The following is a 15385-nucleotide window of genomic DNA, read 5'->3' as shown; positions in this document are numbered from 1 at the left end:
AATAGAAAAAAAACAGGTCTCAAAATTAGTAGTAACAATAGTAATGATCATCATACTACACTTTAACAGAGCATCGGAAACGTTTAAGATTGTGTGATACAAGTGGCACTAACAGATTAGAATTTCAGGGGGAAAAAATATCAATAAATTTATAGAAATATATAAATATGTATGTATGTATGTATATATGTATGTATGTATGTATGTGCTTATCCTCAACTAGGGTTGCAGGCGAGCTGGAGCCTATGCTGGATGTCTTTCGGCGAAATGCAGGGTACATCCCTAATGGTCAGCAGCAAGTTTCAGGGTATGCAGAAACAAATGTTAACACTTTTATGGAAAATGAAAAATAATGTGTATATAAACTATTTATTTAAAACTGAGAACATACATTTAAACAAACGCAGATAAACATTTTACTTTTCATTGATAAATACGTAACGAAACAGAATTTCTTTAATCTCCACAGGCTTTACAATCATCCCAAAAAAAAAAAAAGTGAATAAATCAAGGTGCATTTTGGCTATTGTTTATAACATAACAGACATTCACACATGCTCTCATATGAAAAAAAAATAGACAGTGCATAAGGCTCTAATTTGTGAGGACTCGAAACTCGTCGAAGAGACGGTGAGCATATAGGCAGGCACATAGCCTTACTGTTTTGTTCTGTAAGAAGTTGAAAGCACACACAATGCCATTATGTCTAACAAGATTTAAACAAAAAAAAGACAATGTGAAAAACACAAAATGTACTGCATTGAACGTCCTAAACATTGGAATCTGCTGGTGTTATCTGTATTGAACGCCATAGCTACATGCATGCAGATGGAAGTTTCGTCCAATTTGTTTAGTTTTTTTCCTATTTATATACATAAACAGGACAAGTGTACACAAAACTGCTCCCAGATTAACATGACTTGTTTTTGTGGTATCTTTCAAAGAAAACTCAGTAGTTTAACAACAAACAAAGCGATATGCTGTACCTTTGCAAAAAAAAAAAAAAAAACTACAACAAAAATACAGATGCAATCAAAAACACGTCCAAAGCCTAAAATTTGAGTCCTATGAATCAGTCATTCTGCCATTTTTTTCAAAGAACCAACAACTGATCAAAGTACTTAAGCTCCTGAAGAGCATAAAATTGTCTAATTAAATAATTTGGTAACAATTTAAAGCTGCTGAAAAGATGAACAAAAACAAAATAAATAAATAATGCAGCATGTTAAAGTGACAGGAAACTGGAATCTGTCCCACAGATCCCTTGAACTTGTGCGTTTAAGGTTTAACATTGTAACCCACCACTGTCTGAAGTCTGTAACATCACTACCCTGCCCATCCTGATGACGTAACATTCAAACAGCAAATTGGTCTTCACAAATATAACACTTAGCAGGTTCCAACACCATGCATCATCAAAACTGGCTTTAGGAGTGGATTTTAATGTGACTGTATGTTTTTCAAAACAAATGGAGAATAATCTAAATCCCGACACTAAATCAATGATTTATTTTCTCTCAGCCACGTTTCCTGAAAACAATTCAAGTTTGTACATACTAGATGTACTTTTGAAATAATGCATTGAACCTAGTGTAAACAAGGCTCCTACCACTCAAATCACCGCATATTTGAATCCTGCCTGGATTAAAATCTTTGGTGTTTGACCAAGCTGATCACGACAAACCTAACCACCAGTCACTGTAGCAATGTGTGATAATGAGACTGCCTGTCTTTTGAAACAACAGGTACACAGGTGTGAAAATAAAGGCTACGTAAGTGTGCCCCTCTTCCCTGGCTGGAACAGCAGGAGTCCCTAAAGCTATTGTATGAACAAGAAAAAGCATATATGCTTGCAAAAGGCAGTTAACGTAGTTCAATTAAGATAGAAGCTTGGTCGGCAAGTAAAAACCAAGCCCATCATTTTGATCAGCATCTTTGCTCGACTTGTCAAACACATCTCAAGGTCAAGGTCACTCCTTAACAGAGGACCCTCATAATAGGAATTAAAGGGGAGCCCGGCAAAGTGGTTATGGAGGACCCACCGAGCTTCAGGCCAGCCCAGAATCCTTGGCCATCTTGTAGAAGGACCCCTTTTGAGCTAGGAGATTGGATGGGGAATCAAATTCCACCATTTCTCCTCTCTCCAACACTAGCACCCTAAATGAAAAATAACACTAATTTAATTCTCAGCACAAAGCAACACTACAACACAATGTTTTCGCTGAACATGTTGGTGTGACAACTGCTACAGTTTCACACTTGGGAAAATGTATTTCCGAGCTGCAATGTCATGGAAATTCTAAGGTTAATGTTGGAAAATAAATATACCTTGTGTAATCCATGATGGTGTTCAGGCGATGAGCGATGGTTAGGACAGTACAGTCCTCAAACTGAGAGCGAATAGTGGCCTGAATGAGGTTGTCGGTCTCCATGTCCACAGCGGCTGTGGCCTCATCTAAAATAAGAATCTTGGTCTTTCTCAACAATGCCCTGGCCAGGCATATAAGTTGCCGCTGGCCCACGCTAGAGGAAAAAGACAAACGGTGAATGAGTTACACTTGTATTCCTTGTATATACTATTTTATCGCCTTTCCCAGAAACAGACAATAACTGAACACAACTAAAATATTGAGTTAATCAGCCAATGTTGCTCACCGATACATTTCATTATGTTCTCTACTTTTATCTCTCTAAAAAAAAAAAAGTGACATACAGTCAGTTATAACAAACTTCTAATGGGACTGCATTTTCCAACTAATGGTGAACATTACTTTTTTTTTTCCATGACCACAATTCTATAAATTTTAAATGCAATGACAACAAATGGAAATGAAGTTCCTACCTGAGGTTCTCTCCTCCTTCACTACATTCATGGCTGAGTTTGTTTGGCAGGCCAGACACAAAGCTCTTGAGATGAGAGAACTCCAAAGACCTCCATATGTCCTCATCAGAGTAGCTTTCAAATGGATCCAAGTTCATCCTCAGAGTGCCTGAAAACAACACCGGGTCCTGAAGCGAGACAGAGAGCTTCAGTGCATTGTGGATCACAAAAAACTGCAGCTTATGACTGTGCACTTTGGTTTGTGCCATTGTTTCTTAAATGAGGAAAACGTGAGCGATTAGGTGGGAAAAGCAAGTACACAGCTCTGTCGTATTGAAACCTTTCAAATAAGGGAAAATATTTGGTTTGTACAAGCTTTTCGTAACCTCGTAGCACTGACCTGTGGAATAATGGTAACTCTGGAGCGGAGGTCGTGGAGGCCAAGGTCAGCAATATTTACTCCATCAATGAAAATTTGACCCTCTGCTGCCTCAATGATCCTGAACAGGCCCAGTGTGAGGGATGACTTGCCGGCTCCGGTGCGCCCTACAATGCCGACCTTACACAAACATTTCGTAGATATGTTAAATAATTACTAATTGACCAGGCATGTTCATTAAGTGTAAAGGTTAAGCTTGGAAGTTTGTTGCTACTCGAGTATGGGTCATGGTTTTAACATGGCCACTCCATTGAAATGTCATATTCTGCTACTGGAGGAACGTGCATGTATATGTGAGTGGGTGAAAGACAAATGGGGATTCATGCACAGCACTGAGTGCAGCTGTGTGATTGTTTGTAACGTGCTCAATAATATAAAGTTGACTTGAGTTGAGTTTGCATGTTCTTACTGGGCTTGCATGGGTTTTTTTTCTGGATGTTTCTCAAACATTCCAAGAAGGTTAATTCGGGAGACTGAATCGAAGAAATGTTAAAGACTTTAAATTTCCCATACAAGTGAATATTTGTCTATATGTGCCCTGTGACTGACTGGCAACCAGTCCAGTGTATACCCTGACTCTTGCCCAAACATCTTGAATTGTCTCCAGCTCACCCACAACACTAATGAAGACATGAAAGTAGACTTTACTTTGTTTTCTAATAGGGATGTAACGATATCCAAACATCACGATAGGATATTATCACGATATGAAGGTCACGATACGATAATTACCACAAGGTTGTGGGGGCGTTGGCAATATTTAAAAGATCACAATATTGTAAGAGAGAGAAAAAAAAAGCGCTCAATTACTAATTTTTTTTTAAAAAATAGCACACTATTGTGCTTTTGTACATAACAATGCATATAAACCACCTACAATCGCTAATAACAATGAGGCTCTTACTTCCTAATGCAAGCATACATTGATCGCTTCACAAGCAAATTAGGTTCCCCTTCATCTGACATTTAGCAAAGATTTTAAACATAGAAGGCCAAAACATCCCTAATGAAAATTAAATTGCACTAATAAACTAGCCACTAGAGGGTGCTAGAACTCCTCAAATGGAAATCAACCTCACCTTTTTAACAGATGTGTTCCTTTTAAATATGACGACGAGTTTTAATATCACGATATTGCCCTTATCGTGACATCCCGATTTTCTAAAGCTTTTAATTTAGCTTTTTTTAAGCAGGCATATTGCAGGGGTGACCAATGTTGATTGGAGGTGTACAAAACAGTGACAGACCTTCTCTCCTCCTGAAATGCTGACTGTGATGTTGCGAATGGCCAAGTCGAGATCGTTACGATATCGTAGACCGAAGCCTCTGAATTCAATGCGGCCTTCAGTGGGCCACCCAGGGGCGAGGATGGATGGCTCCTGCTTCCACTCAGCCTGATGGTTGTAGGATGCATATCAAAATTAGTACTTGAACGCAAAAGGAGTTTATACAAAAAGAAATGATACCCGAAAGTATTAAAAATATGTGGCTTACGCAACTTCAATCTGAAAAGAAACTTTCATACACAGTATGTACATATACTATAAAAAATAATTTGTTCAGCAGAGCAATCAAATTCAACTGTTTACAAATGTCAACAAAATGATTACTACCTTGCATGGGATCGAATCATCATTATAGGCTAGAAGGATTTGCCATCAGTCAACAAGGAACAAGTACTGAAAATGCCACATCAATTTTGAAGTTGATATAGTTAAGAAAAAGTGGCTTGTGGAAGTATGAATGGAGACGCATATAAGAGCTTTTAGGTATTAATTTGTGTTTTAAGACATCTTGCTTTCTGTAATCACACTTTTTCTTTCTGCTTTGCCAATGTGCTGTGTGTGAGTACTGCTATGAACGTAGCAAGAGTAAACATCGTCCACTTAAAAATGGTTTTCTGCACAAAGATTTTTCAGTGTTGGACAGAACAGCCCAATCAAGTTAAGTGCCTGCAAATCAAGACTAGAAAAATGCAAGCAATACAGTTGGTCTGTCAGTACAGTTATTTTTGTCTACTTCCAACTCATTAAGACACAAAGTCAAAATCTTGATAGTGAACGCTACCTCTTTTTCTGTGTCACTGTACTCTTTGACTCGCTCCACTGCAACTATGTTTGTTTCCACATCGGAGGACATTCTCACCAGCCAGGTCAGAGAGGCTGTCAGCTGCAAATGAGACAGGATAGCCAGGTGAGGATTATTTCATCTCCACCCTGAGGTCCTGAACCAAATAAATTAAGGATACAAGGTTTTAAAGCCAGAGCAGGAGGGAACTTATTGATGTAGGTGGGGTTGTTGCTCTTGGAATTACAGTACAGTACATCAAAGATGAAAAGCGATGGGCTGCATGTCTGCCATGTTGCACTCTACAGTAACCCACTGCTATTATTTTTGCTCTCCAATTACTTATAGTTTATATTCATATTTAATGGTTTATGTTTTTATCATGCAAGGTGCTGGGCGCTAGATCTGAAACTTTCCTATAACGCATTGTGCAAATAATCAAAAAAGAAAAAAATCAACCGGACAACAGCGCAGAAGTCAGATAACTTTTAAGTTGGTCAACTTAAGTCAAGTAAGTCAAGTTGTAAAAAGTTTTTGGGACAAAATACATTGAAAGATAACTGGGCAATAAGATTGATAATTGTGATTCACTCACAGGAGTTCTTCACATTATCAATCTGGGACTGCTTCACTGTGATTTGTTCGGGAAAGGCGGGATATTCTGTACAATACTTCGAACTGATTGGACGACGACAACTGTGCATGTCTACCAAACCTGTTTTGATCAATCACGGCAATGGATGTGAATGTCGTCGTTGTATTGGGGGTATTGGCATTGGGGGTATTACTGTGAGTAATTCTGCGAGAACATAATTAATTGCAGCGTCTATGCATTAGCCACCGGTGTCGCCATGTTAGGTTTGTTTGTTTCACATGGCTTCAACACTTGTTTTCATCACAGCTGCATATCCCACCACCAAACATAATGTTGCTTTGTGATTGGTGTCAACTACTGAAAATCAGCAGGCTTGGGACAAGATGGATTCTTCGGTGTTTGTAAAAACTCACAAATATCGCGAGAATTCAGCTTGCAGGAGCAAGATGAGAGAAAAGAAGTGGTCAGTTAAGTTTACCTGAAGGGCATAGGAGATTGCTAGGCCCATGATACCTGGACTGAGGTTCTCTCTGGCTATGACAGCAAACAAAGCAGCAGATGACACAATGCAGTTGCCAACAAACTCCAGTCGGATTGCCAGCCACCTGCATAATAAACGTAGCAAAACGAAATTGATAAATATGCACCGCATACAACATACTTCTAATGAACTATTTTTGCTATTCTAGCAACTGTGGTCAAAACAGTTGTATTTCCTCAAATAGTGTTCTAGGTAGAAAACAGATTTTAAAAAAGGTTTTAATATCATGATTGCTACTATTATTAATAGTAATGAGTTTTGTGTAGCGTTCCGTTACACTCTGACCATTGGGAAACTCATAGCGCTGTTTGTTGGGTTATTGTGAGTGAAACATTGCGCGGGTGCTGGCCACTGCATGGGAACATACAAGCAAGATACGAGAGTTGTGGACTGATAGGGGATATGAATGAATTTGACAACAAAACTTTCGTACATTAAAAGAAAAGTTCTGCCTCTCGTAACACTCGTACTCTGAGATAAGTTAGCATTTCAATTATTTATATTTACTATTCAAGAACTATTTGCTTTTCCGTCCTGGTCACCAAAGGTCTGGATCATTTGACAAAGTAAAATGTAATTTTGTTGAATTCATTCATATTTATGTTGCTTATTTTATAAAACAAAGTAATGCAATTTGTTATCACCAATGTTGTAAAGAAATCACATTCAATTTATAAAACGTTCAGGTATTCTTGTATTGGTGTTAAAAACAATCTCAAAGTATCGTATCTGGAAAAAAAAAAAATTCTCTCTTATGAAAAATCTGTCTGGTGTCGCCCGTTATTACTCTGTTCATCAATCTAACTTGGGATGTTTCTATTCACGCCACATGGCAGGTTCAGCGTGGAGCAACTTGCAATATCATTGGCTATTCGTATAGTCTGTCAAAACATGAATGAATGCAACTCATCAAGCTCGGTCTCATGTCTGCAGAGGAAAAGTCATTTTTAGAAACTGATCTTATTTGTTCTTAATTTAAGACATATTTTGATGGCTCTTCATGGTCGCTCAACATTGAGGCATGAAACACACCACCTCGTTAGTAGTCTCTCTGAGCTCAGCCACGACCACCTCCCCATGAGGGCTTTTCTTCTTGATTTTTTTGGGTTAACATTTTATTGAATGCCTTTTCTAATGCTATAGTGTCTTTCGCAAAGCACTGATTTTTCAGCCAGCTCTATTGCATATATTATAATGGCGGTCACTACTTGAGGAAATGCAGTAAATCCCATTCCTTCCAACCTGTTTGCTACAATGCTAGGGTAGTAGGCCTTCTGGTTATGGTCAACCCTCCGATCGCTCTCTCGTATAAAGCGCTCTTGTTCACCAAAAGCTCTGATGACAGACGTCCCCAGTAGTGTTTCATTAAAGTGGGTATAGATAGGTGAACGGCTGACAGACTCCAGGCGCTTCAACTGGCGTGATGTTGCCACGTAAAATCTCTGAACAAAGAACAGATAACAGTGGAACAACATTAGCATATAAATATAAATTGTTCAACTTAATGTGCAATAGCTAACGACCAGAAATAGCACTGAAACATTTACGGCAGTAATTAAACTAAAAGAAGACAGATTTGTCGGTTGTCTGAAAAACTAACCTGTACAAAAAAGTAGAGCAGACCAAGGAAAGGAATGATGATCGCCACGTACGGTGTAGCGATCAGGATGACAATGCAAGCACCTATCACATTGAACATGGAGCCCATGAACATTTTAAGAATACTGGGGATCACTGTGTCAATGGTGTCCATCTCCTTGGCAAAGCGGTTGACAAGGTTACCGCTGGGGGTGCGCTCAAAGAAAGATATAGGCGAGCGCAGGACATCATAGAGCATGGACTGATGAAGATAGCGAGATGCCAGAATGCCCCCAATGGACGTGGACAGGGAGTAACCAAAGACCGCAACCCCTACAACATAACGGTGATGTGATTAAAAAACAAAACAAAACAAAAAATATATATTTTTAATTTATCATTTTTAAGCTACACATGCTTACTCAAACATCTCATTTCAAATCCTCATATGTAAGTTTTAACATGTAAAAAGGACATTCCTTTAGTTTGTGCAAGATATTTCACATACAAAGTAAAACAAAAATACGTAGTGTATCTATTATTAAGCTAATTATTGTACTAATGGTGTCAATTTACAAATATATTGACTTTTTAAAATTAAGATTAGAACAAAATGCGAAAACTCCAAACAGAAAAGAAAACAAACGTAAAAAAAAAAAAAAAAAATAAAAAATAAAAAAATCCTCACCCTGGGACAGGCCAAGAGCACCATACACCCCCAATCTCAGTTGTCTTTTTGGCTGAGTGCCATTAACTACTGGGTCGTCAGTCCAGAGACTGAGCCAGTAATTAGAGAGAAGAGAAAGCAGGTTATGAGTCAAAAACAGCAGCAGAGCAACGCAGGACAGGACACCAATCGCTTTAAAATAGGCCCAGAACACAGACAGCTTGACCTGTAACACAAGAAGACAGACTCAGTTTTACGTTTACACAACGTAAAACGTCATGAGCAATGCTCTCCTCTGATAATTGTTTGCATTGATGTCGTTTGTCGACGCACCCGTCCTGTGCTGGCCTTGTCAGCCTCTGTTAGTTTGCCTGCATCTGTGTCCTTGGGCTTTTTGACTAGTTCCTCATTCTCCTTGCCTGATTGTGATAGTTTGGATGTACTGCCGCTTTGACCAGGACTTTAAAACAAAAACAAAAAAACGTAAGCTTTAAATTACCATGTTAGGTTATCTTTTTAATTATTGTAATTGTCAGCAAATCCCATTAATAAACCTATGATGTGTGTCGGAAAAGTTCCAAGACTGGTCTTATAAGATATAGTGAAACCCCTCCATCTCAGATTTTTTTATAAAAATTTAAATCCTGCACATCATGAAAAGAAAAATCCCGTATGTACTGATTCAGCCAATCAGAGAGCATCGCTATCGATTTGTCAGCTGCTGATTGGCAGTTGTGTTCTGTAGTCGAGACAGTGCGCTGTTTGCCTTGCTGATTCACTCACACGCTTTCACTTCCTGTACAGAATGCAATGTTAGCGGAGTGGCATCTTGACATGGGTCTGCACTGCAGTTCCAAAACAGCAATGACGGAGCCTCCCACGTCAAGTCACCTCTTCTCGCATACTGAACTTAACCCTGTACAATCTCTCTGAAATATGTTCTGCGGCAAAAGCACTGGAACTTTTCTGACACACCTCATATTCTACGGTTAGAATCATCCAACTATTGTCTGGCACTTTTGTCAGCCAGTTGTACTCACCCAACAAGACCAGCTGCACTGCCATTCTCAATTCCTTTGGTTACCATTTTTGTCTTAGATTCCAAATCTAAGAAAGGAAACATACCAATGAAAATAATTCACAAGTAGTGCGTGCCAATAACACATTATGCTAGAAGAAGCACATTTTCCTGTAACGACTAATCTAACGTGAATTTTTCAAGTAATCTGACGACGGTTACTCACCAAAGTCACAAAGCATAACTATGCAGCATATATTTACTTCAAGTTGAAACTTTCCCCAGGATTTCAAAGAGTTAGCTTAACCCTTTAACAACCAAAGGTAATGATAGTACACCAGTAAAAGGTTGCAGCAGTGACGCTCGTAGAGCCTGAAAGGATAGCTCAGGGCTTATGTCCTTTTTTATCACGAACATACACAGTACTAGAAGGGGAGGCAATTAGAGGGACTCTTGAGGCAATAAAGAAGATGTTGATCAAGTTATTAAGACAAAACGGTCAAAACCGTATTTTCCGCACTATAAGGCGCACCGCATTATAAGGCGCACCTTCAATGAATGACATATTTTAAAACTTTTTCCATATATAAGGCGCTACAGTAGAGGCTGGGGTTACGTTATGCATCCATTAGATGGTGCTGCGCTAAAGGGAATGTCAACAAAACAGTCAGATAGGTCAGTCAAACTTTCTTAATAGATTACAAACCAGCTTTCTGATAACTCCATTCACTCCCAAAATGAATAAACAGCTGTTTTATTATTTTCTCTGAGGTAAAGTATTAGTATTAGCCAGCAATCCAAGATGGCGGGATCTTCTGCACATGCGCGTCACCGATCGGGCAGGGTCACCGATAGCGTCTTGACAGCGAGACCTGTTGCGGCTCAGTATTGATCCATATATAAGGCGCACCTGATTGTAAGGCACATGGTCAGCTTTTGAAAAAATTGAAGACTTTTAGGTACGCCTTAGTCATGAAAATATGTTAACTTGTATGTATAGTGATGACGATTTGTATACAGTACTGTATTCAACGTATTATGTATTCATGTGGGTAATTGTAGGCAGCAAAGATGAGATAATATGTTTAGTGGGTTTTGCTATTCTATTGCAATGTTTGCTAGGGGGCGAGTTGCAAAACATAGTGACATCACAGGGAGTGATGCGTGCCGTGACACATTTTCAGCACGGTGACAACTGGTGTGTCTATACCATACTACATAAAACAATTGAGGAACGAGGTTCGCATTTTCAACCTGGCAATAATCATTATTTTGAGTTTCTGTCTTGTATGTTATCAAGCTTCAATAACATCAGATCAAATTTTAAAAAACATAGATCAAAGCACAGTATGCAGCATCCAGATTGTGTGACCGCATGAGGTGCCCAAATTTAATCATTATATTTAAAAACTATGTACTGTACAATATAAGTTAAGTTTTTCCAACATTAACAGTTAAATATGTCAAATAAGAAAGACAACCTTTATTTTATTTAAAAAAATGTAAGCGATATGCAGAAAACTGTTACTTTTCAATTCAAGTAATCAGCCAAGTAACTAAGTTACTTTGTTCAGAGTAACTGTGTAAACTGCAACTAACCAAGCCAAACACTCATGCACAGTATGTCCTTGTATCAAGTGCTTTAGTGTGTCTCACCATTGTTGTCTGCATGGTCAACCATGTATGTATGCAGAAACTCAGAAAATGCGCCCTCAGTGGCCATGAGCTGCTGGTAGGAGCCAATTTCTGTTATTTCTCCATTCACCATGACCAGGATCAGGTCAACCTGAGGCAGGTAGCTCAGCCCATGTGTCACCAGCAGACGGGTCTGCACGTAGCCACACATTGAATAATTAAAATTTCAGAAAGAACAACATCAACATCAGTTTCTTTGATTATTACGTTGGTGTTATCACTTTAATGCCATTTAATACAAACATACAAACCTTGTCTTTCAGCAAGCCCTGTGGACCAATGACATGCTCAAATATGTGTTTTCCTACATGAGCATCAACAGCAGACAGTGGGTCATCCAGCAGGTAGACAGTGCGGTCGCAGTAGACAGCCCTAGCGAGGCTCACCCTCTGCTTCTGACCGCCAGACAAATTGACACCCTGTACATGGATTAAAAGGAAAATAAGAAGACTTTGTGAATGTGTGAACGAGTGTAGGGTATTGCAAAATAAATAAATAAATTAAAAAAAAAACAATAATAATAATAATCATCATAATAATAATAATCATAATAATAATAATAATAATAATCGCGACCAGTCCAGGGTGTCTACTGCCCAGAGCCAGCTGAGATAGGCGCCAGCACCCCCCGCGACCCTTGTGAGGAATAAGCAGTCAAGAAAATGGATGGGTGGATGGAATAATTAGAATAATCTATACGATGTCACGACAACACAAAATCAGCCAACCTCTCACACTTTATGATGATGCTCAGTGTACTAAAAACATTGTGTCCGGTTTGTTTATGTGGTGTAGCATTACAATGTTGTGCTGGCTTGCTTTGTTGCATTTTGTGCTAAGTAAGCACAACACCTCGCGCTGGTTCTTTAACGAAACAAAATACTACAAAAAAAATGCAAATGATTTACTTTATCCCCACAAAGTCCGTCAAACTGCTCCTTAATTTTCACGTTGTATTGCCCATGTGTGACACACTTGTTGCTCCCACACTCAGACGCTTGTCATTGACACGAACCACAACCAACATGAAATGAGGATTGTGATTGGCTGGCTTAGAGTTGCATTGGAATTTAGAATACAAGCGTAAAAATGTCTTTCAAATGCATTTTAGAACAGGGAAAACTTAGAACTGCTTTTGAGATAGAGTATTAATATCATGAATAAATACTGTTGGTACTATAATGATAAATCGTTCAGCCGCACAGCAAACATGACAAGCTTTTGTGGCAGTTTAAGTGATCAACAGAGGGATATCAGCAGCGGCATTGCCAGCACAGGCACACAAACACATACACCTCAAAAGTGCTTTATAGCTTGATAGACCATTGCAGATTACATTCTCATCAATCTAACAAAATCATGCCATTGTTTCTTTATAAGTTTAATTTCCGAGTGACAAAAGGCCTATTAACCCACGAAAGACGTTTCTACCATTAGAGTCGGGAGTGCGCTCGCTCTCTTCTATCTTTCAAGCAGGGAGAGCGGATATGTCATATTGTTTTGACCAATTTTTGGTCTCATAGTCGATGAAATGCATCAGAATATACACAAGAGGGTGACGTGGGCCTCATAGCATGTCCTGGAATTTTATTTGAGCATTTACAGCTGACGTAGATTTGCGGAGTTATGACATAAATGACGCGACTTGACGATGGCGTGGGATGACTTCGAATCAGTGCAACCAGTCCGCAGTGACATACTGTTGAGGAATATGTTTGTAGACAATGAGGATGTTGAAAATTGACGGCTTTGTAACAGAATGGACAACGAATAATTACCAGAGTATACTCAATCCCCCAAAGTTATTAAAACTGCGCCCATGTTGAAAGTAAATATACCACATATGCGACATTTGTTTGTGTTCAGAATAATAAAATTAGGTTTGTGTTAACAAAGATGTAAGAGCTCTGAAATGTTTTTGGAATTATGTTACGATCTGCTTCAGAAGCTGAGATATAAATTATTTAGTAGGCTTTGACAATATTGTTGAATTTCCAGAAAAACTTAAGGTTTTCGGCGGTGATTCGAAAATCACCCATAGGTTTTACAGGCATGTTTTGCCAGGTGCTTTAGGCCTTAATGGGTTAAGGCACTCAAAGCGCTTCAGCTTCACACTGACTTCGCATTCACCTACTGATGAAGCAGCATCAGGAGCAACTGTGGGTTCAGTCGCTTGCTTAAGGACACTTCGACATGGTTACAAGTGTCAGGGATTGAACCCACAACCTCTGGGTTGGGAGACGACCACTCTACTAATAAGCCATGCCACCACATATATAACGCTGCAGTGGGGAAGATGGATAGAGAAATAGATGAGAAGAAAGCATCTGCAATTTGGCGAGTTTCGAGAACAGGTGGTCCAGCTATGCACACAGCAACCCCTTATCAGCAAACCCAAAACGAATGAGATTAGTCATCGCTGCTCAGCTGACATTGCACTTGACATGTTGTTGCAAGTTCTGTCAGCTTTACCTACAACTATGTATGCTGAACAGTAGTCTGTCATTATATTTATTTATTTATTTACGTACTGTATGCGGCTGTGTGGTAGGTAATGAATGATTACCTTTTCTCCAATCTCTGTGGAATCTCCAGCAGGCAGGATCTCAAGGTCAGGCTGAAGGGCACATGCTGCCACTACACGCTGATACCAGGCTTCACTTATTTCCTGGCCAAATATGATGTTTTCCTTCAATGTGGAATTCTGTATCCAGGCCTGCTGGGGAACGTAGGCCACTGAACCCTGCAAGGAGAAACAGAGTTAGGATTTTGACTTGCTTGCATAACTACCCATTTAATGTAAATTAAAACAAACAAGATGTGATTGAAGTATAAACTTCCAGCTACAATTTTAGAGGCTTTACAAAAATATGGCATTTATCATTTAGGAAGTAAGGACATTTTAGGCAGAGTACATGCATTTTCCAGGGGATCAAAAATCTGTTAATGTGTCAAACACGTGCTGTGTACTGTATTGTGTAAAGTTCTGTACGCTTTTAGTGCACATCTGAGAGCTCGTAAACACCTTGACAGCCACACTTCCTTCAAGCTTGTCCATTTCTCCAAGCAGGGCTGACAGAAGAGAGGACTTTCCAGAACCAACCAGTCCCACAATGGCAACCAACGAGCCGTCTGGGATACATACGTTCAGCCTGCAGATATACATGGACAAATAAAACTAAACGTTAGAGAGCAAATTGTCCAATCAAAGTGTAAAAAAAACAAAACAAAACAAAACACACATCCTTGTACATATATCTTTGTGAGGACATCCATTGACATAATGCATTTCCTAGAGCCTTACCCTAACCGCAACCATCAAAAATGATTGCCTAAACCTAACCCTTACCCTAACCCCAACCATAACCCAATTCAAACCTAAACTCTAAAACCAAGTCTTGACCTTCAAAAAGAGGTCTTGCAAAGTGAGGAACGGCCAAAATGTCCTCACTTCACAAAAATGTCCTCATTCTGTTGGATAAAGATGTATTTTGGTCCTCACTATGTATTATGTACAAGAACACGCATACACACACAATTTTCAGGTATACCCCAAACTGTCTGGATACTTACATCTTGAGTGTCGGTGATTCTGTTTTTGACCAACTGAAAACTCCATTCACTATGGATATACTGTTTGGTGCTGTGATAAAAATAAACAAGCACATGCATGTAAAATTTACCTGAGTGTCATTAAAAATTAGTGGAAAGAATAAAAGACTCACAGCCGACAACTGCTTTGCGTTCAACACTGTCTTCCTGTAGCTCCTCATGTGATAGAAACACTCTCAGACGCTTCAAGGAGACGCTCGCCTAAAAACACAGGTTTTCAATGTTTTACTATTTTGGTGTCGATAATGTGTTTCAGAATATTTTATCCATGTTTGCAATCTTGAGAATATGTTTTCCATGCCAGTATTTAGCCAGTTAAGTTGTGTTTTTTTTTTTTTAGGGCTGTCAAAGT

The 15385-nt window shown here is 39.1% G+C and overlaps 1 protein-coding gene across 1 annotated transcript in view; it reads right to left on the bottom strand.

The window, feature by feature from the left end:
• Nucleotides 1-350: 350 nt before the first annotated feature.
• Nucleotides 351-15385, bottom strand: part of abcc1 (ATP binding cassette subfamily C member 1 (ABCC1 blood group)) — a 29734-nt gene continuing 14699 nt past the window's right edge. The window contains exons 14-31 of the mRNA XM_077534705.1: nt 15147-15234; nt 14995-15064; nt 14447-14573; nt 13988-14164; nt 11673-11840; nt 11383-11554; nt 9749-9815; nt 9042-9168; nt 8730-8934; nt 8064-8374; nt 7706-7905; nt 6401-6527; nt 5328-5429; nt 4508-4654; nt 3222-3380; nt 2843-3009; nt 2329-2523; nt 351-2157 (exon numbers count right to left, since the gene is read on the bottom strand). Of these exons, the coding sequence (XP_077390831.1) occupies nt 2049-2157; nt 2329-2523; nt 2843-3009; nt 3222-3380; nt 4508-4654; nt 5328-5429; nt 6401-6527; nt 7706-7905; nt 8064-8374; nt 8730-8934; nt 9042-9168; nt 9749-9815; nt 11383-11554; nt 11673-11840; nt 13988-14164; nt 14447-14573; nt 14995-15064; nt 15147-15234 (2718 nt within the window). The 3' untranslated portion in view covers nt 351-2048. The remainder of the gene's footprint in view (nt 2158-2328; nt 2524-2842; nt 3010-3221; nt 3381-4507; nt 4655-5327; nt 5430-6400; nt 6528-7705; nt 7906-8063; nt 8375-8729; nt 8935-9041; nt 9169-9748; nt 9816-11382; nt 11555-11672; nt 11841-13987; nt 14165-14446; nt 14574-14994; nt 15065-15146; nt 15235-15385) is intronic.

Source organism: Festucalex cinctus, chromosome 1 (genome assembly GCF_051991245.1).
Source record: "Festucalex cinctus isolate MCC-2025b chromosome 1, RoL_Fcin_1.0, whole genome shotgun sequence".
Classification (NCBI taxonomy): Eukaryota; Metazoa; Chordata; class Actinopteri; order Syngnathiformes; family Syngnathidae; genus Festucalex; species Festucalex cinctus.
The sequence above is the reverse complement of the archived record's forward strand: the minus strand, read 5'-3'. Positions and strand labels throughout refer to the sequence as shown.